Source organism: Gambusia affinis, linkage group LG17, assembly GCF_019740435.1.
Source record: "Gambusia affinis linkage group LG17, SWU_Gaff_1.0, whole genome shotgun sequence".
Taxonomy (NCBI): Eukaryota; Metazoa; Chordata; class Actinopteri; order Cyprinodontiformes; family Poeciliidae; genus Gambusia; species Gambusia affinis.
In genome coordinates this window covers 25,914,062-25,936,174 of record NC_057884.1, presented here as the reverse complement: position 1 = coordinate 25,936,174, position 22,113 = coordinate 25,914,062, and the positions used below count along the sequence as shown (strand labels likewise).

Sequence of the window (22,113 nt, the reverse complement as noted above, 5' to 3'; positions counted from 1 at the left end):
AAAACAACAAATAACAAAATTGGAGCATAGCAGGGCGTGGCCCGTAGCAGCATGACTACAGAGACGGCTCAGCATAACTTCAGCCACTCTCGAAGCCTCATCATCCAGGTGGTTCTGGACATCATGACTGGGCCACGTCAGAACAGCAGGAGCTGCTGCTGATTGTCACGTGTGATCCGAGGATCTTTTGCTCCTTAAGTTTCAGTTTCTCAGGAATCATGTTACCAAACGGAGTCAGCCTCCTACTGTCAGAGAATAACCTGTTGAACTGGCAGCCTGCCTTCTTCCTGTTTCCTGGTAGAGAGAGGAGTCCGCAGGGTCATTCAGCAACGTTTACCTTTCTGCAAACTTCAGAGACCATGGGCGTTAAGGGAATGAAGACTCTGGTTGCAGAGTCAGATACTTTGGAGGATGTTGGCTTCAAGGACAGAGCCATCATCATTGACGGTCCAAATCTCTACTATTCTCTGTATTTTAACTCTGAGCCAAAGCTGGACCAGCAACATGGAGGAGATTATTCTGCATTCAGAGGTCTGGTCCTTCGGTTCTTCAGCAGCCTGGAGAGCTGCAACATCACCCCGCTGGTCGTTCTGGATGGAGGGGCAGAACCTGTGAAGAACAAAACTGTTGGAAATCGTCTGAAAGACAAACTTCAGAAAGCAAAAAGAATTTCAGAGTCCAGGGCCGGTGAGTGGGACAACATCTTGCCTCCTCTGGTCAAAGACGTCTTCATCCAGGTTCTTCAGGAGCTGCAGGTGGAGATCCAGCAGTGTTTTGGAGAGGCAGACCTGACAGCTGTTCTGAGGGCCAATGAGAGGAAATGTCCCGTTCTGTCCAACGACTCAGATTTTTACATCTTTGATGTGCAGGAAGGGTTCCTTTCAATTGATGGATTCCAGTGGGAATCTGTGGCACAGGAAGCCATTCCTGCTCGGCGTTACAGAATCTCACAGTTTTGTAGATGTTTTAATGTAGACGAGAAGCACATGCCTGTCTTTGCTGCTTTATCAGGAAATGATTACTCACAGTTGGAAAAAGAAGACATCAAAAAGTTAATCAGAAGATATCCTGAAACTCAGCGGCCAGGAGGATCCTCTACTGGCCGACAGCGAGCCATCCTTAGGTTTTTAGGAGATTTCAGGGGGAAGACGCCTGAAAAGGCTGTGACAGGAGCTCTGCAGCTGGTTGGAAGATCTAAGCAGGAGGACTTCAAACTTTTCCTGAATTCAGCTCAACAATATGCCTTAAAGGAACCACCTCGTCCCAACCTCCCTCAGTGGGTCGTCCAAGAAATTCAGAGAGGAAGACTGACCTCCTTTGTCACATCTGTTGTGAGCCAGAAGTCGATGACCTTGACTCCACTGGTGGAGGATTTCTCCCAGCCCAGCAGCTACAATGCTTCCCTCCGGATCCGACAGTTCTTCTATGGACTGTTGCTTGGAACGGACCCATGCACGGAATACGATCGGGAGGGCGCTGAAGAAATGCGTCCCAAACAGGTCACCCCTGTCCTAGCAGGTGTGACACCAGAGGAGCTGCAGAAACTGGAGCTGGAACAACTGAATGAGGTAAGACTGTTTCATCCTGTTAATGAACAATGAATGAAACAAACTAATGTCTCTAAAAATCAAATCAATCTACCATGTTCTTGCTGGTCATTTATTTCTATTGTTTGCATCTATGTAAACTATAAACGTTCTCCTCTGATGATGCTCACCTCCAGAAGCAATGCTGCCCTCTGCACGTTGGACTGCTCTGCTGATACCAGGGGTTGCATTGCCTTTGGCTTTGGCTCTTGTTGCTCCATCATGGCAACCTGCTGAGGTCAGACTAAGAGCAGCTTAATGATCTCAGTGTGGTACCGACTACCAACCATTATCAGAGATCCAGAAGTGTAGCCTATAAGTAAGCCCTTCCACTTGAGTCCAGTGTCTGTGGTGTTGTGTTCAGTGCTAACTGGGCATCTTTTATGACAAGCAGAGTCCCTCACTGGGCAGAATGGTGACAGAGTTGATGTTAGAGGAAGGAGAGGTAAAGAGAGGGACTGGATGTTATTTTCTGCAGTAGTACAGGGAATTAGACATTGGGCAGAATGAAGGACACCCTGAAGTCCCCCTGAGGTCCTCTCTGTTGCTGCACCTTTTAGCTCCAGACTGAACAGCAGTTCATGTTTTCTTCTCTTCTAAGGATCAAGATGAAAAATAAAACTGTGCAAGGAAATCATGACTCTATTTCCTCTCCAGGCTCCTGAGGTTCTGCGCCGCACCGTCATGTATGAAGCTCTGGGTTGTTCAGGCTTGGACATTGAACACATCCCGGACCAGCTGAAGTTGACACTCTGTGTGACCCGATTCTGGTTCTGGTACCAGAATTCCCAGCAGAGCCCCTCAGAAGGGTTCAACATGTCCTGCCTCCAGGCGCTGGTCCTCGGCTTTCTGCAAGGAAACACTGATGGAGGTGAGACTCAACCGGATGATGTGTGATGGTTGGATGGCGGTCGGATGATAGTTGGATGGTGGCTGGATGGTGGTTGGATAATGGTTGGATGACGGTTGGATAATGGTTGGATGACGGTTGGATAATTGTTGGATGGCAGTTGGATAATGGTTGATGATGGTTGGATAATGGTTGGATGATGGTTGATGACGGTTGGATGATGGTTGGATGACGGTTGGATAATGGTTGGATGGTGGTTGGATGACGGTTGGATGGTGGTTGGATAATGGTTGGAGGGTGGTTGGATAATGGTTGGATGACGGTTGGATAATGGTTGGATGACGGTTGGCTAATTGTTGTATGGCGGTTGGATAATGGTTGGATGGTGGTTGGATGACGGTTGGATAATGGTTGGATAATGGTTGGATGATGGTTGGATAATGGTTGGATGATGGTTGGATGACGGTTGGATGGTGGTTGGATAATGGTTGGATGGTGGTTGGATAATGGTTGGATGACAGTTGGATAATGGTTGGATGACGGTTGGATAATTGTTGGATGGCAGTTGGATAATGGTTGATGATGGTTGGATAATGGTTGAATGATGGTTAATGACGGTTGGATGATGGTTGGATGACGGTTGGATAATGGTTGGATGATGGTTGGATGACGGTTGGATGGTGGTTGGATAATGGTTGGATAATGGTTGTATGGTGGTTGATGATGGTTGGATGATGGTTGGATGATGGTTGGATAATGGTTGGATGATGGTTGGATAATGGTTGGATGACGGTTGGATAATGGTTGGATGATGGTTGGATGATGGTTGGATGGTGGTTGGATAATGGTTGGATAATGGTTGGATGATGGTTGGATGATGGTTGGATAATGGTTGGATGACGGTTGGATAATTGGTTGGATGGCGGTTGGATGACGATGGATGATGGTTGATAATGGTTGGATAATGGTTGAATGATGGTTAATGGGGTTGGATGACGGTTGGATAATGGTTGGATGATGGTTGGATGACGGTTGGATGGTGGTTGGATAATGGTTGGATAATGGTTGTATGGTGGTTGATGATGGTTGGATGATGGTTGGATGATGGTTGGATGGTGGTTGGATAATGGTTGGATGATGGTTGGATAATGGTTGGATGACGGTTGGATAATGGTTGAATGATGGTTGATGACGGTTGGATAATGGTTGGATGATGGTTGGATAATGGTTGGATGACGGTTGGATAATGGTTGGATAATGGTTGGATGACGGTTGGTTAATGGTTAGACGGTTGGATGACGGTTGGATAATGGTTGGATGACGGTTGGATAATGGTTGAATGATGGTTGATGACGGTTGGATAATGGTTGGATGATGGTTGATGATGGTTGGATGATGGTTGGATGACGGTTGGATAATGGTTGGATGACGGTTGATAATGGTTGGATGGTGGTTGGATGGTGGTTGGATGACGGTTGGATGGTGGTTGGATAATGGTTGGATGGTGGTTGGATAATGGTTGGATGATGGTTGGATGACGGTTGGATGGTGGTTGGATAATGGTTGGATGGTGGTTGGATAATGGTTGGATGACGGTTGGATGACGGTTGGATAATGGTTGGATGACGGTTGGATAATTGTTGGATGACGGTTGGATAATTGTTGGATGGTGGTTGGATGACGGTTGGATAATGGTTGGATTATGGTTGGATGACTGTTGGATAATGGTTGGATGATGGTAGGATAATGGTTGGATGACGTTTGGATAATGGTTGGATGGTGGTTGGATGACGGTTGGATAATGGTTGAATGATGGTTGATGACGGTTGGATAATGGTTGGATGATGGTTGATGATGGTTGGATGATGGTTGGATGGTGGTTGGATGGTGGTTGGATGACGGTTGGATGGTGGTTGGATAATGGTTGGATGGTGGTTGGATAATGGTTGGATGACGGTTGGATAATGGTTGGATGATGGTTGGATGACGGTTGGATGGTGGTTGGATGATGGTTGGATGGTGGTTGGATAATGGTTGGATGACGGTTGATGATGGTTGGATGATGGTTGGATGACGGTTGGATAATGGTTGGATGACGGTTGGATAATTGTTGGATGGTGGTTGGATGACGGTTGGATAATGGTTGGATTATGGTTGGATGACTGTTGGATAATGGTTGGATGACGGTTGGATGACGGTTGGATGATGGTTGGATGACGGTTGGATAATGGTTGGATGATGGTTGGATGACGGTTGGATGGTGGTTGGATAATGGTTGGATGGTGGTTGGATAATGGTTGGATGACTGTTGGATGACGGTTGGATAATGGTTGGATGACGGTTGGATAATTGTTGGATGACGGTTGGATAATTGTTGGATGGTGGTTGGATGACGGTTGGATAATGGTTGGATTATGGTTGGATGACTGTTGGATAATGGTTGGATGATGGTAGGATAATGGTTGGATGACGTTTGGATAATGGTTGGATGGTGGTTGGATGACGGTTGGATAATGGTTGGATTATGGTTGGATGACTGTTGGATTATGGTTGGATGACGGTTGGATAATGGTTGGATGACGGTTGGATAATTGTTGGATGGTGGTTGGATGACGGTTGGATAATGGTTGGATTATGGTTGGATGACTGTTGGATAAAGGTTGGATGACGGTTGGATGATGGTTGGATAATGGTTGGATAATGGTTGAATGATGGTTGATGACGGTTGGATAATGGTTGGATGATGGTTGGATAATGGTTGGATGACGGTTGGATAATGGTTGGATGATGGTTGGATGATGGTTGGATGATGGTTGGATGGTGGTTGGATAATGGTTGGATAATGGTTGGATAATGGTTGGATGACGGTTGGATAATGGTTGGATGATGGTTGGATGGTGGTTGGATAATGGTTGGATGATGGTTGGATAATGGTTGGATGACGGTTGGATAATGGTTGAATGATGGTTGATGACGGTTGGATAATGGTTGGATGATGGTTGATGATGGTTGGATGATGGTTGGATGACGGTTGGATAATGGTTGGATGACGGTTGATAATGGTTGGATGGTGGTTGGATGACGGTTGGATGGTGGTTGGATAATGGTTGGATGGTGGTTGGATAATGGTTGGATGACGGTTGGATAATGGTTGGATGATGGTTGGATGACGGTTGGATGGTGGTTGGATAATGGTTGGATGGTGGTTGGATAATGGTTGGATGACGGTTGGATGACGGTTGGATAATGGTTGGATGACGGTTGGATAATTGTTGGATGACGGTTGGATAATTGTTGGATGGTGGTTGGATGACGGTTGGATAATGGTTGGATTATGGTTGGATGACTGTTGGATAATGGTTGGATGATGGTTGGATAATGGTTGGATGACGTTTGGATAATGGTTGGATGGTGGTTGGATGACGGTTGGATAATGGTTGAATGATGGTTGATGACGGTTGGATTATGGTTGGATGATGGTTGGATGATGGTTGGATGGTGGTTGGATGGTGGTTGGATGACGGTTGGATGGTGGTTGGATAATGGTTGGATGGTGGTTGGATAATGGTTGGATGGTGGTTCGATAATGGTTGGATGACGGTTGGATAATGGTTGGATGACGGTTGGATAATTGTTGGATGACGGTTGGATAATTGTTGGATGGTGGTTGGATGACGGTTGGATAATGGTTGGATTATGGTTGGATGACTGTTGGATAATGGTTGGATGACGGTTGGATGACGGTTGGATGACGTTTGGATAATGGTTGGATGGTGGTTGGATGACGGTTGGTTGGATAATGGTTGATTGGATGGTTGATGACTGTTGGATTGGATGGTTGGATGATGGTTGGATGGTTGGATGATTGGATGGATAATTGTTGGATGGTGGTTGGATTACGGTTGGATAATGGTTGGATAATGGTTGGATGACGTTGGTTGGATGGATGGTTGGTTGGATGGATGGTGGTTGGTGACGTTGGATAATGGTTGGATGATGGGTTGGATGGTTGGATGGATGATGGTTGGATGGATGGATGGTTGGATGATGGTTGGATAATGGTTGGTTGGTTGTTTGATGGATGGTTGGATGTTGGTTGGATGATGGTTGGTTGGTTGGATGTTGGGTTGGACGGTTGGATGTTGGTTGGATGGTTGGATGTTGGATGGTTGGATGATGGTTGGATAATGGTTGGATGATGGATAATGGTTGGATGATGTTTGGTTGGTTGGATGTTGGGTTGGATGGTTGGATGTTGGTTGGATGATGGTTGGATGACGTTGGTTGGTTGGATGGATGTTGATGGATGTTGGTTGGATGGTTGGATGGATGGATGGATGGATGGATGGATGGTTGGATGGATGGATGGATGGATGGGTTGGATAATGGATGGATGATGTTGGTTAATGGTTGGATGTTGGATAATGGTTGGATGGTTGGATGTTGGTTGGATGACGGTTGGATGGATGGTTGGATGTTGGTTGGATGGTTGGTTGGATAATGGTTGGATGATGTTTGGATAATGGTTGGATGATGTTGGTTTGGTTGGATGGTTGGATGACGTTGGATAATGGTTGGATGGATGGATGTTGGATATGGTTTGGATGTTGGATGGTTGGATGTTGGTTGGATGGTTGGATGTTGGTTGGTTGGATGGATGGTTGGATGGTTGGATGGATGGTTGGTTGGATGGTTGGATAATGGTTGGATGGATGGATTGGCTGGATGTTGGTTGGATGTTGGTTGGATGGTTGGATGATGGTTGGATAATGGTTGGATGACCGTTGGATAATGGTTGGATGACGGTTGGATAATGGTTGGATGATGGTTGATGACGGTTGGATGGTGGTTGGATGACGGTTGGATAATGGTTGGATGACGGTTGGATAATGGTTGGATGACGGTTGGTTAATGGTTGGACGGTTGGATGACGGTTGGTTAATGGTTGGATGACGGTTGGATAATGGTTGGATGACGGTTGGTTAATGGTTGGATGACGGTTGGATAATGGTTGGATGACGGTTGGATAATGGTTGGATGATGGTTGGATGACGGTTGGATGATGGTTGGATGACGGTTGGATGACGGTTGGATGTTGTGTCTGTGCTGCAGGCGGTGCGGTCTGGTCCAGCCCCGGTGCAGTTGCTGCTCGGCGCCCCCTGCAGGCCGGAGCTGCTCATGCTTTCAGCCGCTGGTTGACCTGCCTGAGGCAGAGCCTCCACCTCAACCAGCTGCTGCGCTTCCCTCTGCCGGAGCCGCAGTGCTACAGGTAAATGCCCGGCTAATCTTCACACAGGTAGTATCCTTGCTGACCCCTGACCCCTGACCCCTGACCACTGACAATGCCTCCAGGCTGTACTGTGGTCCATGGCTCCACCAGCTGCAGAACCAGCTGCTAACCGACGCCAACGCTTTTGGAGAGAGTATGGAGCGGCTGCAGGACGGCAAGAGAGAGCTGCTGGACAGAGCCATGACAGTCATCCAGTCTGCTGGACAGGAAGTTGACCAGGAACTGGCTATGGGGCGGGGCCAGTCCAGGGGCGGCGCCAGTCCAGGGGCGGGGCCAATCCAGGGGCGGGGCTCAGCTGGAAGACAGATCAAGCACAGGAGGCTGGTCTCAACTTCAGGATCGTCCCTAATTAGAGCAACTCCCTCACCCCAAGGAGGGACCCCAGAAGGATTAAGGTCCCCATATAGAAAGTCCCCATATAGAGGAGCATTTTTCCATAGTCACCAGAGTAGTTTTCCCACCAGGAGGACGGGCCCAGGCGATGATGGGAGGGAAACACAGAAGAAAAAGAACTGATGGAGGGAATGAAGGTTTGCAAATCGTTGACAGAAAGCTGATGTTGCTCCCTGAGCAAACCTGTTGCTGTTGCTCTGGTTTTATGATACTGTAATGTGTGTTTTTAAGGCTGAATGTTGAGATAGGAATACAGGTTTTAACTAGGACATTCTGCTCTGAAGGCTGCAGTAGTCTGTCTCTGCTCTGCTTTTAAATTATATTTTATCTTAGCTGTTTGAATGACAACTGTTTTAGAGCAACAGTTTCTCTTTTTGTTCAATCAAATAGGAAAACCTGAATGAACTGTGATATTTTAGGTAAAATTAGTCTGAAGGAAGATCTCAATTCTATTAAACACCTTCATGAGGCTGATTATTACCTGATTATCTGTTTATTATCTGATAATGAATTGGAGTTCATTAATGAATATATTTTTTGAATGTTTTATTTAATCTGTTCTTGTTTTTTTTTAAAATCTTGTCCAGTAACATTTACAGATGTTTCCACGGTGACGTGAGGTCAGGGGAGGCAGGTGGGCCACAGTTTGTATGTGTAGGGAAACAACAAACCAACTGCTGTTAGCTTAGCTAATAGCAGCAGCAGCTAAAATCTACCACAACAATCACTCGTTAATAATCACAAAATACACATTGAGCCTAAAACCATACAGACTGGATGTTTGGTTCTTTGTGTGGGAAATATTTGATTGTTTTTTGGTGTTGAATCCTGAAACATAAAGTGCCGTTGTTGTCAGTTGCTATGGCAACGAGTCTGTGTGTAGATTGGCCAACACACAGAGCGAGAAGGAAGCACTACATTAATAACATGCATTTCCAAGTTTCTCTGAGTTAATGTGTCTTTTTGTCGTCCGTCGTCTAACCCTAATAACATGCAAGGCGTTTATATTTGTACAACTGATTAAGTCAGCTGTGAACCTCACCACACGTCACTGGTTTCCAGTAACTGTTTTGTGCTGGGCAGTAACAGAGAGCATTTACTTTAATAAAGTTTTGACTGTTTATTTTTGATGTGTGTTGACCTTTGACCCCGGCTCTTGGTGTGTCGTCGTTTTGCTTCAGTGGAGCCAGGTGGTTCCCTGCTGGTTCGGCTCCTGGATGAACTGGGAATGTGGTGGGATTTGATTTCCTGGTTTTGTTTCTGATCTGGATTCAGGAACGTGAGACGTGTTCACACCTGCCTAGTTTCTGTTCTTTCCTCTTCAGGGTTTCAGATCAAACTGGTTTAAATACCAAAGGAAACACAGGATCCAGTTTTTGTGCATTGTGCAGGAATAAAATCAATCTGATCCTTACCCCAGTAACAGTAATCACACCCCAACCTGATTTATCATCCAGCTTTAAAGGCCCACATCCTGTGCTGCCACCACCATGCAGCCCTCTGCATCACGTTCCCTCCCTCCGCAGTGACTCCGCCCTGCACAAGTAACGAGCCGCTGATTGGTCCAGATGTATTCGAGCAGGAGCGCAGGCCGATAACAGACTGCAGTCCACCAGGTGGCGACAGCTGTTCGATGTGTTGGGCTTTAGGGAGCAGAAGAAGAAGCGGGAGGGGCGTAAACAGTAACTGGCGTCGGTCAGAGTTTACTCAGGTGAGTTCTGTCCGCGGCGGAAGGCTTCATGTCTGCGCAGGTGAGTTTGTTGCAGCTGTTTTAATCTCTACCAAACTCCTCTGACTTTCTGTCTGATTCTAGCTGACTTTTAACGACTCAGATAACTGAAGCCTCCGCAAATATCGGTATGAACGGAAGTGATAAAAGGTTTATTAATGCGGTTTCATTGCGCCGAACTGAAGCCAGACTCCGTATTAGTGAGCTCAGATTCTCTGCTCGTGTGTTTGTTTCGGTCACAGGCAAAAATCTGTACATTCTCAGATGTCCTAACGGAGTTCTGGAGCAGGGCTGAACCGCAGGACAAGCACGAGACCTCTGAGTCCGTCGCGCGAAGCGCTAATCAGGTCATAGGTCACATGCTGCATGTAGAGCGGAGCTCTGTGATGCCCCCAGGGACAAAAACCTGTCGTAATCTTCCAGTCAAATTCAATCAGAATTTTAGATTTATTAATTTTATGGCTGTAACTTAATTTATTTACCAGCCGTTTCTGCAACGCCAAGAGAACCTGTCATGTCTTCCCCAAATGCTCTATTCCTGCTGTGGCAGATAAAATCCTCTCTAACCACGGATCAGCCGGATAGTAAAGCTAGTTGTGCACCGGGCAAAACAACAACCAGAGATTCTGAAAAGACTTTGCCATTCTTCTGAAAACTAAAACTGAAGATTATTTTTAGTGTCCCCCAGCAGGATGGGTGACCTGAAATACTCTGGCTGTAAACAACAGGCTGATAAATCATGAGCTGGCAGCACAGTGACCTTCATTGATAACCACAGGATCTTCTCTGAACGTTTCCACCTTTATCCCAAACATGGGATAAAGCAACAACATGGCCACAGAACAACCGGCTGAAGGATGCCTGATTAGGACGGGACCCACCTCATATCAGGTTCGGTTCGTTCTTCATCTCTAAACGCCTCTGATGAACCGAGTTTCTCTACTTCACAGACGGGACGAACCAACAGTTCTCCTTGGCACCTCGCTGCTCAGCAGGCTAATAGCTGATGGTGCTAAACCTCATCCTACCCCAGGGCAGGTGGTGTGGGTGGAGCAGCTCCACCTGAGCCAGAGGTCAGAGGCCAGGTCCAGACAGTAGCCTTACTCCCATCCTGCTCCACCGGCACTACAGACGGGACAGTACCGACCCGAATCACTGGAAGAAAACTTATGAGTCACAGACAATAAAATACAGTGGTTTTAAATCGAACCTCAAATTCCTCTAAAGTAAAAACCCATCAGTGAACTCTGATGCCAATTCTGTACTAAACTCCAAAACGTGAATAATTTCTTTACTGACTTTAATGAGCTCAATGATTCTTAAGATTAGGGACGAAACATGTCCTCTGGATAAAGAACAGAATTTGAATAAAATATGCACAAAATATAATTTCTTCAAATAACGAACTAAACTAGCCTGTCAGGACAACAATGTATGTTTTCCTGGTGTTTGCTGCATATTTTTTATTTTAAACGTAGTGGGTGGATGATCTCTTTAAAATTCCTCGTCTTGTGGCGTGCTGTGGTGGCGTAGGGAATAGTAGAGACACTTTGCAGACATTTTACGCATGCGGAAATGCTGGAGGACAAAAAGATTATTATTTTACATGATTTTACTGTATGGGTTAGGGTTAGCTCAAAGAATAGACTTTAAAATACTGTTGTTAGTTTATAAATCACTGAATGGTTTAGCACCACAATACATTAAAGATCTGCTGCTGTTGTATCAACCTTCCAGAACCTCTCAGGTCTTCTGGTTCTGGTTCTGCTCTGCATCCCCAGAACCAGAACCAAACGAGGAGAAGCAGCATTCAGCATCTATGCACCACAAATCTGGAACAAACTTTGTTCCACCTGACTTCCTTTAAATCTCAACTAAAAACCCACTTGTTTAGAGTTTTATTTGAAACGTAATCAATTACAGAATTTATTGACGGAATCTGATTTAATGTGTTTTTATTGTTGATTCTATGTTGCATTGTGTTTCTGTGTTTGATTTGATGTAAAGCACTTTGAAATGCCTTGATGCTGAAATGTGCTATACAAATAAAGTTTGATTGATTGATTGAAGTTGAGTGGAAGGAAAAACTGTCTCTTCCTTAGGTGACCGTGCTGTACTTTGCTAGGAGTGCCGAGCTGACTGGACTGAGGGAGGAGGAGCTAGTTGCCGTGCCAACGCCAATCAGCAGCGGTGACCTGTGGGCTCTGTTGCTACGGAAACAGCCCAGGTAGCCAAGCTCAGACGCAGCGATCAGGTGGCGGCGCGACGCGCTGATGGCGACTCGTCGTGTTTCTGCAGGCTGGTGGCGCTGCAGGGCCGCGTGGTGCTCGCCGTTCGCCGACAGTACGTCACCATCGGCAACCAGCAGCTGAGCTTGCAGGACGGCGACGAGGTGGCCGTGGTGCCGCCGCTGAGCGGAGGGTAGAACCGGACCAGAACCGGACCGATCTCTACACATGGCGGAGCCGCCCAGGGACGTCTTCCGGCTGAGGCGTGATTGGCTCTCGGTACAGGAAGTGGTGGACTCGGTCAGCAGCAGCCGCTGCGGCGCCGTCTCTGTGTTTATAGGTAGGACCTTCATCATCCTCCTCCTCTTCCTCAGGGCGGGCCGTCAGTTCTGATCAATACCAATACCGATTGGATCAATACCAATTCATCAGGAACCAGATCCTAACCTGGTGACGGCCGGCTGTCGGCGCTGACCCGTTTCCTGTGCAGGTGCGACCCGGGAGGACCAGGTGGAGGGCAGGAAGGTGATTGGCCTGCAGTACGAGGCGTACGAGGCCATGGTCCAATCAGAGCTGAGCCGGCTGGCGGGGGCCCTGAGGGCCCGCTGGCCCTCGCTGCTGCATGTCTGCATCCACCACCGCCTGGGGTGAGGCTCCACCCATCGTGCTGTGATGTCATCACCGCCGAGCCTCACACTTCTCTTCCTACCTCAGGTGGGTGAAGGTGGGTGAGGCCAGCATCGTCATGGCGATCTCCTCCCCGCACCGACAGGACTGCCAGGAGGCCATCCAGCACGCCGTCACCCAGCTGAAGGCCAACGCCCCCATCTGGAAGAAGGTGGGAACTGGGCCAGAACCGGCCCCAATACTGACCACTTATCTCTTATCCTGACTTCTGACTGGTTCTGGTTGGTTGGTTCTGATCCACAGGAGGTTTACGACTCCCAGGAATCGTCCTGGAAGGAGAACTCAGAGTGCAGCTGGTCGCAGAGGGGAGGAGCTTCTGAATGACCTCAGAATGACCTCTGACCCCAGCTCATTCCTGATCCTGGTTTCTGGATAGAGTGGCACTCTGTCCTCATAGAGGATCTTTGATACGCTAAGAGTTCTCACTCCTTCTGGTTTTTCTCCTCATCAGGTTTTCTCACCTGGGCTCCAGGTTTGCTCTGCGGCTCCATATTTGGTCGTGGCTTCCTGATGTCTCCAAGTTTCACCAATAAAAATGCAGATTCTCATTTTTCCTGTTTTAGTTTTTAATAATAAAGTTTAAAGAGGAAAAACTGAAACATCCTGATGTTTGGATCGTTCTGGTTCTGGATCAATCGGACCGACTACCATCCAAAAAACCCAAGCAGAACCCAGAGGCTGAACCAGGTCCAAACCGGATCTCCAACTCCCTCATGATATTCGGACAGGAAGTTCTGCTGCAGGTCGGATCATGGGACAGGAAGTGAAGTCATCATGGTGACCGTCCTGAAGCTGGATGGAATCTCAGCAGAACCTCGGACCGGAACCAGAACCAGGTTCTACTGAGAACCTCACACTGATTTCAATCTGATCCAGGTGGTTCTGATCTGGTCTATCGGACCTGATGAGGCCCGGTTCTCTGCTCCAGAACCAGCTGGTGATTCTCTTTGGATACAGCTTCCTGGACAGAACCAGATGAATCAAAACGGGTCGGACCAGAACCACAGAAGTATGACTCAGCAAAACAAAGCCAAAGAGCTGGTCCAAAAGGTTCTGGTTCTGAATCAACAGCTGGGCCCACAGGGACCACCCGGTCCTGACTTCTGATCAGAACCAGCACTGGGAATTGGATCACCATGATGGCGGATCAGCAGCTGGTTGGAAGGGTTTACTACAGGTAAATGAAGGTCACGACCCCAAGGTCACGTCCTGTCTGGTTTATTAGACTCAATCCGGCTAACTGGACCGGCTTCAGGAACAGAACCAGAACCCAACCAGAACTCCTGATGAACCAGCAAGTACTGAGGTTCTGCTGGTGGTTCTGGTCCCATTGGACCTCTCTGGGTCGGGAGGTTCTGGTTTTCTGTTTCAGGTGTTGAAACGTTTGTTTCCTGTCTGAGTCATTCAGTCGGACTCACCAATGTTTCCATGATGCCTTCAGGGCCCTCAGGTAAACTCACCTGTTCCATGATGCCTTCAGGGCCCTCAGGTAAACTCACCTGTTCCATGATGCCTTCAGGGCCCTCAGGTAAACTCACCTGTTCCATGATGCCTTCAGGGCCTCCAGCTGTTTCCTCGTGGCAGACAGTGTGAGCTTTAAGCTAATGTTAGTAACTAAATATAAAACTATTAATTTCCAAGTTATTTTCTTCTGTCTGATATTCACTGTATATTTTAGATAATTATTCATAATTATTAATTCAAAGAATTTATATTTGGATTATTATTTATTCAGAATCAGGTTATTTCTGTTAATGTGGATGAGAACTAAAATAAATACATTTAACTTTACTAAAGTAAACTGGTCAGGTCTGACTTCAGCTAATCTAATCTAAATTCTGCTTAACTAAACTAAAATAAACCACATTTAACTAAACTCAAACCAACCAACTGAGAGTCAAATAGATGCTTTTATTATTAAATGCGGCCTTTTATTTTGAAAAACGGAAACGCCGTCACCCTTCGGCAGCTTCCGCAGTCTCAACTCCAGTTGGTCAGCTGACCGTCGGTCGGTCTGCTGACTGTCAAACGACCGAAACCAACTGTGAGCCGGGACTCGGAACCTCCTGGGATTCCAGAACCGTTTGGACCACCGGATACGCAACTTGAGAGCCCCGCCTGGTGGAGCTCCAAACCCCGCACTGGTTCCTGTTCCCTGTACCCGGCAGGAGGCCCGATCTCCGGCCTGAACACACCCGCCTCTTCCCTCCGCTGTTTCCGCTGTGAGGCCGGTCAGCTGGTCGCCGTCCTACCGGAGCCAGAGCGACCCGAGGCGGCCTGCCAGCCCCGCGTCGCCCCGGAGCAGCATGGCCCCGCTGGATGTGGCCCTGCAGGGCTTCTCGGTGTTCGGCCTGGTTCTGTTCGCGGTTCTGTGGCTCATGCACTTCATGTCCATCATCTATGTGTGAGTAACCGCTCAGCTAACAGCTAGCTGCTAGCAACTGCTGCGGATAAATTAAATGTTCGGGGGACTGCTAAGCGTTTCGCACCGAACCCGGGTCAGAACCACCCCACCGGGCCGGTGTAAGCGGGGCGGGCTCCCGGGGATCTGTGGCTCCTACCAGCGGCTTCAGGGACTGAGTCGAGCTTCAATGGGTTCTGTGAGGTGTTCAGATTGGGTTTAGAATCAGTTCGTTCCGGTTACATTTGGCGAGCTTCCTACTTAGCGAACCTGATTTTGAAAGCAGATGTTTGTTTTGTTTCCTTCTCAGCCGTTGGTGTCCGTTTGCAATAAAGATTTAATTACTCATCTATTACGTCATCATTCTGCGGTTTGGTGCCGGACTTTCTGAACAGATTTGATGCTTATTGCGCAAAACTGCAGAGGTGGGGATTACCGGAAGAGAGTCATGATGAGTTGGTGATGGTGGGTTGTTTTCTGGACCAAACCGGGTCTGGAGAACCTGGTGGTTCTGATTGGTTCTTTTTCTGGACTTTAGTTCATTATTATCCAGGCTGAATGGTTGATTATCCCCTCTGGTTCTGCATGCTGAGCAGCTGGAATGAATTTTGTTCTGAGTTTTTATCTGCAGACAGTTGCTATTATGTGTAACTATGGCAACCAGGTGTGTGTATCCATGGGTTCAGGGAGTAGGGGGAAAGGTCACATCCCCTACTCCATCCTCAGTCATTGAGCTGTTAGCATGTCGGAAGCCTCTTTAGAGTTGTTGCAGTACTGACTGCTACTGGAGATCCTCCCACAGAAACATTTCACTGGTGTTTCTGAGTGGGTGGTCTGATCACCATGGCAACGTGTTTACCTGCATGAAGCTGAGAGCAACACGGCGGAACTACTTCCTTCATCACTTCCTGGTGCTTCAGTCTTCCCTTCACATTCCTCCTGGATTTATTGGCTCACCAGTTTTAAGGAGGTCAGAGGTCAGCGAAGCCTCAGGAACACTAGGAGAACAGCGGCTCCAGCAGGTGGCACTGTTCTTCCCCAGCTGGAGGAAGTGAAGCATCCAGCTTGTTGAAGATCATCTGGAGGGCAAACGTTAATACATGTAGGCTGAGATCAAGACCGACCCAGTAGAGCCCACTAGAACCTGTACTGGTGGTTCTGAACGGCATGTTAGTGGCGGTACTGGAACCATGCAGGACTTCCAGTCCAAACTTGTTCTGAGCTTCAGCTTCAGATCGGACCGAAGATCGGGAAGTTCTGATCATTCATTCAGCTTCATTGGAAATTAGCCTTAGCTGGTACATGTTAGCATTAAGATGCTATTCTAGGCTAGCATAGCTTCACTGATAGGCTAACTCCTTTTAGCACAACGAGAAACTGCTGTTAGCGGCTGCAGCTGTGCGTCAGATTTACAGGCGTACCAGAAACACGTGAATACAAAGGTTCCTGCTCAGGATTGGGGAATATGTAGCGAGAAAAAAAACCTTTAACTGGATTGAAATCGATTCAGTTAATTAATCAAAGTTAACGAGTCAAAGTCCTGATGTAGAAACATCTGCACACCACAACGGGCTGCTGGTTCTGGTTCTGGTTCCCCATCCATCACAGAGGCATCCTCAGAGCTGCACACACACACACACACACACACACACACACACCAGCTGACTGGTCCCAACTTACCTTCCTGTCTTCTGATTGGCTCCCTGCTGTGACCAATGAGACTACTTGTCTGTAAACCAGCTGTTGTTAATGTGAGACCTATTGTTGACCTCTAACCTCTGTGTTCCAGGCGTCTGCACCTCCATAGGAAGAGGTCAGAGGTCAAGCAGCCGTTTGCTCAGGTCCTGGGCGTTTCTCTGCTGAAGCCGCTGAAGGGCGTGGACCCCAACCTGATCTCCAACCTGGAGACCTTCTTCACCCTGGACTACCCAAAGGTCAGCACCTGATCCCCACCTGACCCCTGACCCCACATTAACCTCACCCCGCTGCTTAGGATTGAACAAAATAGTTCAGTTCAGAACAGTTTGGACTCCAACTGAACTGTTCATGGTTCCTCCAAACCGAATTAACAGGAAGTCAGCATTTAGTGTTTCCTGTTTTCCTCCTGGTGAGGAAGTTCCTGATCCGCCGTCAAAACTTCCTGGATGGAACCAGCTGGCGTCCTTCTTAACGAGGAGCCTTAATGAGCTGGCTCTGGTTCTCAGGTGTGTGTGTGTGTGTGTGTGTGTTTCAGTACGAGATCCTGCTGTGTGTCCAGGACCAGGACGACCCAGCTGTGGACGTCTGCAAGAAGCTGCTAGGAAAGTATCCCAACGTGGACGCCGGACTGTTCATCGGTGAGTCAGGAGCCGAGTTCCAATCCAGGCGGATCTGTAGGCCTGTCCTGCACTGCCCACCATATCCCATGATTCATTGCGGGTCCATAGTAATTTCAATATAATTCCAGTATTGCTGTGAGGTTTCGGGATCTCGCTGCAGGTTTGGCTTCCAGAACACCATGTTCTAAAAACTCCCGCTAGCTAAACACCAATATTATTCAGACAGGTAACATCCAGCTAGGTCATGATAGCAAATGTTACTGAGCGATTAATTGTCTCAAAGATTATTGTGATAAACAATAATATTGTTTGAAGACCTTTTTACACTGATTTAATGGAAATGACATAATAATTCATGTGATTTCCTGCCAAAGATAGATACACTTTATTTTGAAAAGAACATTTAACACTGGAACTGATCAAATAAACAAAACAACCAAAAATAAAAATAAAATTGATTCTTGAATAAAAACACCAAAGTGTAAATAAATACTGGATTCAACCAAAAGAGTTCAGATTATAAAGTCTGTAAACCATATTGTCCTTCAGTAATCATTAGATTTAAATAGAGAAGATGGAACATCGACTACCTGATGCAATAGTTCACACTACACGTTAGTTCACTCCTACATTTTCCCCTTAAGACAATCTGAGAACGTTGATGTTCTCAGATTGTCTCTTGTGGTTTCATAACCGATCATCCTGTAGTGTGTGGTGTGTTACGGTAGATCGTTGTGGCGCTCCGATCTAAATCAGGGGTTTTCCCCACTGGGAGCTTAACGCAGCCTGTTGAATGTGACAGGTAGCCAATCAGAAAGCCGGATTCTCCTCCTGCTTTCTGAGGGGAAATTACAGAGGGGAATCCCAAACAGCTGACACGGAGCAACCCGAAGTCCAGCGGACATTGGAGATGATATGTGGAAACAACATTAATGTTTATAAAACATTTGGTGTAAAGAATATAGAAATGATGAGGGGAGGAGTTGGAGCCAAATTGGTACCAGTTGATGAACCGGTAACTTTTCAGCTGTTCTTCGTTAACGTGACATAAAAAGGTTCTAATGATTTTCATTCAGTCAGGACGTTACGCTGACACTAGAGACACATGCACTGCAGGTAGATTGTAGTAAAGCATTGATTAATGCCTGGTTTTAAAATGACTTCACTGGACTTGTAGCCATTATTTTGTGCCCATTGTTGGACACCACACGGCCCGATGGAACCCGATGGAACCCGATGGAACCCGATGGAACCGTTCTACCTAGGATTTCTGTCGGCTAATGTGTGATCTCTCAGGTTTTGAAAATGGGCCGACAATCGGCCGACAGCTCTAAGATGGTGTAGTGTGAACTGGACATTATACTGAGGAAATGAGGAAGGGAGGGTCAGTGGAGAGCAGCGGAGTTGAACCTTTTTTCATTCAGTGTCATCAACAGAAAGAGAAAAAGGCTGGAAGAGACGATAATTAAAATGACGTCGATAGTTTTGATTTATCGTACATTAATTGATTTATTGTTTATCGCGACAGGCCTAATTACTGATCAAATCGGTTTAACATAACAGGTTTATTTAACTGTAATGTTTTATCTGAGATTTGGAGAGTATTGTTTGTAAATGAATAATTTGCTTATATTTACTCCTGGTAGAAATGTGCAATACATGTTTGAACATTTTAGAATCAAACTAACAGATTTATTTTTTACTAGAACAGCCTTCACTATGAAGGTGAAGAATAATACAGAATTCAGAAATACATGCCTGAAAAACAAACTTTGGCTCCGTTGTTTTTCTCTTTGCGGCTCTGAGCGTCAGCTGTCATGGTTGCTAGGCAACATGAGTTACGTTGAGGTGGGCGTGGACAGTGGATGGAGGCCTGACCTGTCCGAATTCACTGCTTTTCTCTTCCTGTCGTTTATTCGTGCAGACCGTGAATACTGACACGGCTAAGGACTTCCTGCTTCCTGTTGTTTGTTTCCTGTTTCCTGTCTCTGCCCTCATCGTCCTTCGCTCTTCCTCTTCCTCAGGTGGGAAGAAGGTCGGGATCAACCCCAAGATCAACAACCTGATGCCTGGATACGAAGCAGCCAAGTACGGACTGGTGTGGATCTGTGACAGCGGCATCCGAGGTCAGAACCGGAACCGGAACCAGCTGAGAGAGGCTCTCTGTGTGGAGTCTGATGCTCTGTTGGAGGCATGGTGGTCAGACCCAGCTGGGTCCGGGTGTGGCTCAGGCTCCGCCTCCAGCCGCGTGTGACTCCGCCCCCTTGTGTCTCACAGTGAAACCCGACACTCTGACTGACCTGACCAATCAGATGACGGAGAAGGTGGGTCTGGTCCACGGGCTGCCGTACGTCGCCGACCGTCAAGGCTTTGCCGCCACGCTGGAGCAGGTGAGGTCACAGGGTCAGAGGTCAGGGCCGAGCGGCGGGGCCCCTGCTCTGACCGCTGCCCTCCTGTGTGCAGGTGTACTTCGGGACGTCTCACCCCCGCTCCTACATCTCGGCCAACGTGACGGGGATCAAGTGCGTGACGGGAATGTCATGTCTGATGCGGAAGGACGTTCTGGACCAGGCGGGGGGGCTGGTGGCCTTCGCCCAGTACATCGCCGAGGATTACTTCATGGCCAAAGCCATTGCAGACAGGTTAGCATTAACGTGTTAGCAGTGGCATGTTACCGTGCCCTCGTCAGCTTTAACACCTCAGCATTAGCATCTAAGCATTCGGATAGTAGCATTAGCATTAGAATGTTGAGATTAGCATGTTTGCATTAGAGCATTAATTTTAGCATGTTACCATTAGCACATTGGCATTAGCATGTTAACAGTATATTGGCATGTTGATATTAGCCTTTTAGCATCAGATCGTTGATATTAGCACTTACTTGAGCCCTCCTCTTGCTTCCTCCTCAGAGGATGGAAGTTCTCCATGGCGACACAGGTGGCGCTGCAGAACTCCGGCTCCTACTCCATTGGTCAGTTCCAGTCCCGCATGATCAGGTGAGTGGCAGGCCGGCGCCTGATTGGCCGAGTATTGGCCGTAGCAGCATGTTAATAAATTTTCTGAACCAGGTGGACCAAGCTGCGCATCAACATGGTTCCTGCCACCGTCCTGGAGCCCGTCTCTGAGTGCTTCCTGGCCAGCCTCATCATAGGCTGGGCCGCCCATCACGTCTTCAGGTACGACCAATCACAAGGTGGGGGCGGGACTTTGAGCTGCGGCAGGAAGCTCTCTTTTCTGATTGGTCTGTGTGCTACAGGTGGGACATGATGGTCTTCTTCATGTGTCACTGCCTCGCCTGGTTCATCGCCGACTACATCCAGCTGACAGGAGTCCAGGTGGGTCAAAGGTCAAAGGGTGTGAGTGTTGGAGTTGTGTTGGGCTGGCTGACTAATGAGCTCACTTGCAGGGTGGCGCCCTGAGCTTCTCCAAGCTGGACTTCGCCGTGGCGTGGTTCATCAGGGAGTCCATGTCGGTGCAGATCTTCCTGTCGGCGCTGTGGGATCCCACCATCAGCTGGAGAACGGGTCGGTACCGGCTCCGCTGCGGCGGCACCGCTGAGGAGATCCTGGATGTGTAGTTACCATGGTTACCAGCCGCCCGCCTGTTACAGAGGTGGCAGAGACTGATGGTTTTATATGAGGCGGTCTGTGTGTGCGTGTTTTTTAACTATTTATGTTTCTGTTGGTGCTAAAAATAAAACAAGTCAGTCACAGCGCAGCACCGAAGAACAACACACCTGAGCTCTGATCAGCCAATCAGGACAGAGTACCAGCCTCTCTGACTTCTCATTGGTCCTCACTGCTTTTAACTTCCAGGAAACCAGAGCAGCAACAAGACTTTTACTTTGAAATCCACAGGAAATCTGATACACTTCTAATCCACTGATGGGACCTACAGCGCCCCCTGGTGGCCATGTGACTTATCGCTCTGGGAAAAAATAGTTACTTGGAGCAGTGACTCAGACGCCCACCCGGCTCCACAGGGGTCACAGAAGTCGACCTTTCAGAGGCCAGCAGCGCTGTCATTAAATGATTCCTTTATTCTGAAGGTCCAAACATTTCAACAGAACCGGACCAAAACAAGGAAAGGCGACACGTTTCTGTAGTCCATCGTGGTTGTGTGTGTGTGTGTGTACGAGTGTGTGTGTGTGTGTGTACGAGTGCTCACCCTCGGGCGTTCGGTGATGACATCATCAGCTGTCGGATGAACCCTGTCTGAATGTTTGAGTTTGTTTTGTATATTTTGTTTTTCATTGTAACAAACACTGGCTGTAAACGGACCAATCACGGACCAGGACAATAACCCGTTTCCAGTTAGTGATCATGCTGTGATTGGCCGATGGGAGAGGCTGTGGGCGGGACTTTGACAGACGCTCGGCAGCCATTGGTTGTAAGGATTATTTATTTATTCATGCTCCAACTTCCTGTCACACCTTCAGAATAAATGAAGATTTAACAAACTTTATGTGTTGGAGTCCAGACTGACCCCCCCCCCATTCCCTGCCATCATGCAACAAGGCCCCGCCCACAATGACGTCACATTCATCAGACACATTCACTAAGTTTCAATATAAAAGCCCAGCAGGCTGAGAGATTAAATGGTAATGAAATTATGAATTAAATAAAAATAAT

General features: G+C 47.6%; 4 protein-coding genes across 5 annotated transcripts; all 4 read left to right on the top strand.

Moving 5' to 3' along the window:
* The first annotated feature begins 94 nt into the window (after positions 1–94).
* Positions 95–9,727, top strand: LOC122847090 (protein asteroid homolog 1-like). The gene is made up of 5 exons (XM_044144448.1): positions 95–1,568; positions 2,244–2,457; positions 7,549–7,705; positions 7,789–8,256; positions 9,646–9,727. The coding sequence occupies exons 1-4, from the start codon at positions 219–221 to the stop codon at positions 8,240–8,242; spliced, it is 2,175 nt and encodes a 724-aa protein (XP_044000383.1). The 5' UTR covers positions 95–218; the 3' UTR covers positions 8,243–8,256; positions 9,646–9,727.
* A 21-nt stretch (positions 9,728–9,748) lies between these two features.
* LOC122847092 (molybdopterin synthase sulfur carrier subunit) lies at positions 9,749–12,287 on the top strand. 2 transcript variants are annotated; one of them, XM_044144451.1, is made up of 3 exons: positions 9,749–9,870; positions 11,951–12,075; positions 12,147–12,287. In XM_044144451.1, exons 1-3 carry the CDS (start codon positions 9,859–9,861, stop codon positions 12,271–12,273), a joined length of 264 nt encoding a protein of 87 aa, XP_044000386.1. In that variant the 5' UTR covers positions 9,749–9,858; the 3' UTR covers positions 12,274–12,287. The 2 variants fall into 2 exon arrangements, with proteins under 2 accessions (XP_044000386.1, XP_044000385.1); XM_044144450.1 differs by lacking the exon at positions 9,749–9,870 and adding an exon at positions 10,655–10,739.
* LOC122847091 (molybdopterin synthase catalytic subunit) lies at positions 12,282–13,311 on the top strand. Its single transcript, XM_044144449.1, has 4 exons — positions 12,282–12,416; positions 12,567–12,723; positions 12,791–12,914; positions 13,007–13,311. The coding sequence occupies exons 1-4, from the start codon at positions 12,305–12,307 to the stop codon at positions 13,085–13,087; spliced, it is 474 nt and encodes a 157-aa protein (XP_044000384.1). The 5' UTR covers positions 12,282–12,304; the 3' UTR covers positions 13,088–13,311.
* Positions 13,312–14,706: 1,395 nt separating this feature from the next.
* Positions 14,707–21,942, top strand: ugcg (UDP-glucose ceramide glucosyltransferase). Its single transcript, XM_044096586.1, has 10 exons — positions 14,707–15,167; positions 16,954–17,098; positions 17,398–17,500; positions 19,507–19,608; positions 19,760–19,872; positions 19,946–20,124; positions 20,392–20,478; positions 20,551–20,658; positions 20,739–20,817; positions 20,889–21,942. The coding sequence occupies exons 1-10, from the start codon at positions 15,070–15,072 to the stop codon at positions 21,057–21,059; spliced, it is 1,185 nt and encodes a 394-aa protein (XP_043952521.1). The 5' UTR covers positions 14,707–15,069; the 3' UTR covers positions 21,060–21,942.
* Positions 21,943–22,113: the final 171 nt, after the last annotated feature.

Excerpts from the sequence above, each read along its gene's own strand:
- LOC122847090 (XM_044144448.1), top strand. The coding sequence starts at position 219 with ATGTTACCAAACGGAGTCAGCCTCCTACTGTCAGAGAATAACCTGTTG. Across the intron at positions 1,569-2,243 it reads AGCTGGAACAACTGAATGAG|GCTCCTGAGGTTCTGCGCCG; the intron begins GTAAGACTGTTT and ends TTTCCTCTCCAG. Across the intron at positions 7,706-7,788 it reads CCGGAGCCGCAGTGCTACAG|GCTGTACTGTGGTCCATGGC; the intron begins GTAAATGCCCGG and ends CAATGCCTCCAG.
- LOC122847092 (XM_044144450.1), top strand. The coding sequence starts at position 10,680 with ATGGCCACAGAACAACCGGCTGAAGGATGCCTGATTAGGACGGGACCC. Across the intron at positions 10,740-11,950 it reads CGGGACCCACCTCATATCAG|GTGACCGTGCTGTACTTTGC; the intron begins GTTCGGTTCGTT and ends TCTCTTCCTTAG. Across the intron at positions 12,076-12,146 it reads TTGCTACGGAAACAGCCCAG|GCTGGTGGCGCTGCAGGGCC; the intron begins GTAGCCAAGCTC and ends GTGTTTCTGCAG.
- LOC122847091 (XM_044144449.1), top strand. The coding sequence starts at position 12,305 with ATGGCGGAGCCGCCCAGGGACGTCTTCCGGCTGAGGCGTGATTGGCTC. Across the intron at positions 12,417-12,566 it reads CGCCGTCTCTGTGTTTATAG|GTGCGACCCGGGAGGACCAG; the intron begins GTAGGACCTTCA and ends TTTCCTGTGCAG. Across the intron at positions 12,915-13,006 it reads ACGCCCCCATCTGGAAGAAG|GAGGTTTACGACTCCCAGGA; the intron begins GTGGGAACTGGG and ends TCTGATCCACAG.
- ugcg (XM_044096586.1), top strand. The coding sequence starts at position 15,070 with ATGGCCCCGCTGGATGTGGCCCTGCAGGGCTTCTCGGTGTTCGGCCTG. Across the intron at positions 17,501-19,506 it reads GGACGCCGGACTGTTCATCG|GTGGGAAGAAGGTCGGGATC; the intron begins GTGAGTCAGGAG and ends CCTCTTCCTCAG. Across the intron at positions 20,479-20,550 it reads TTCCAGTCCCGCATGATCAG|GTGGACCAAGCTGCGCATCA; the intron begins GTGAGTGGCAGG and ends TTTCTGAACCAG.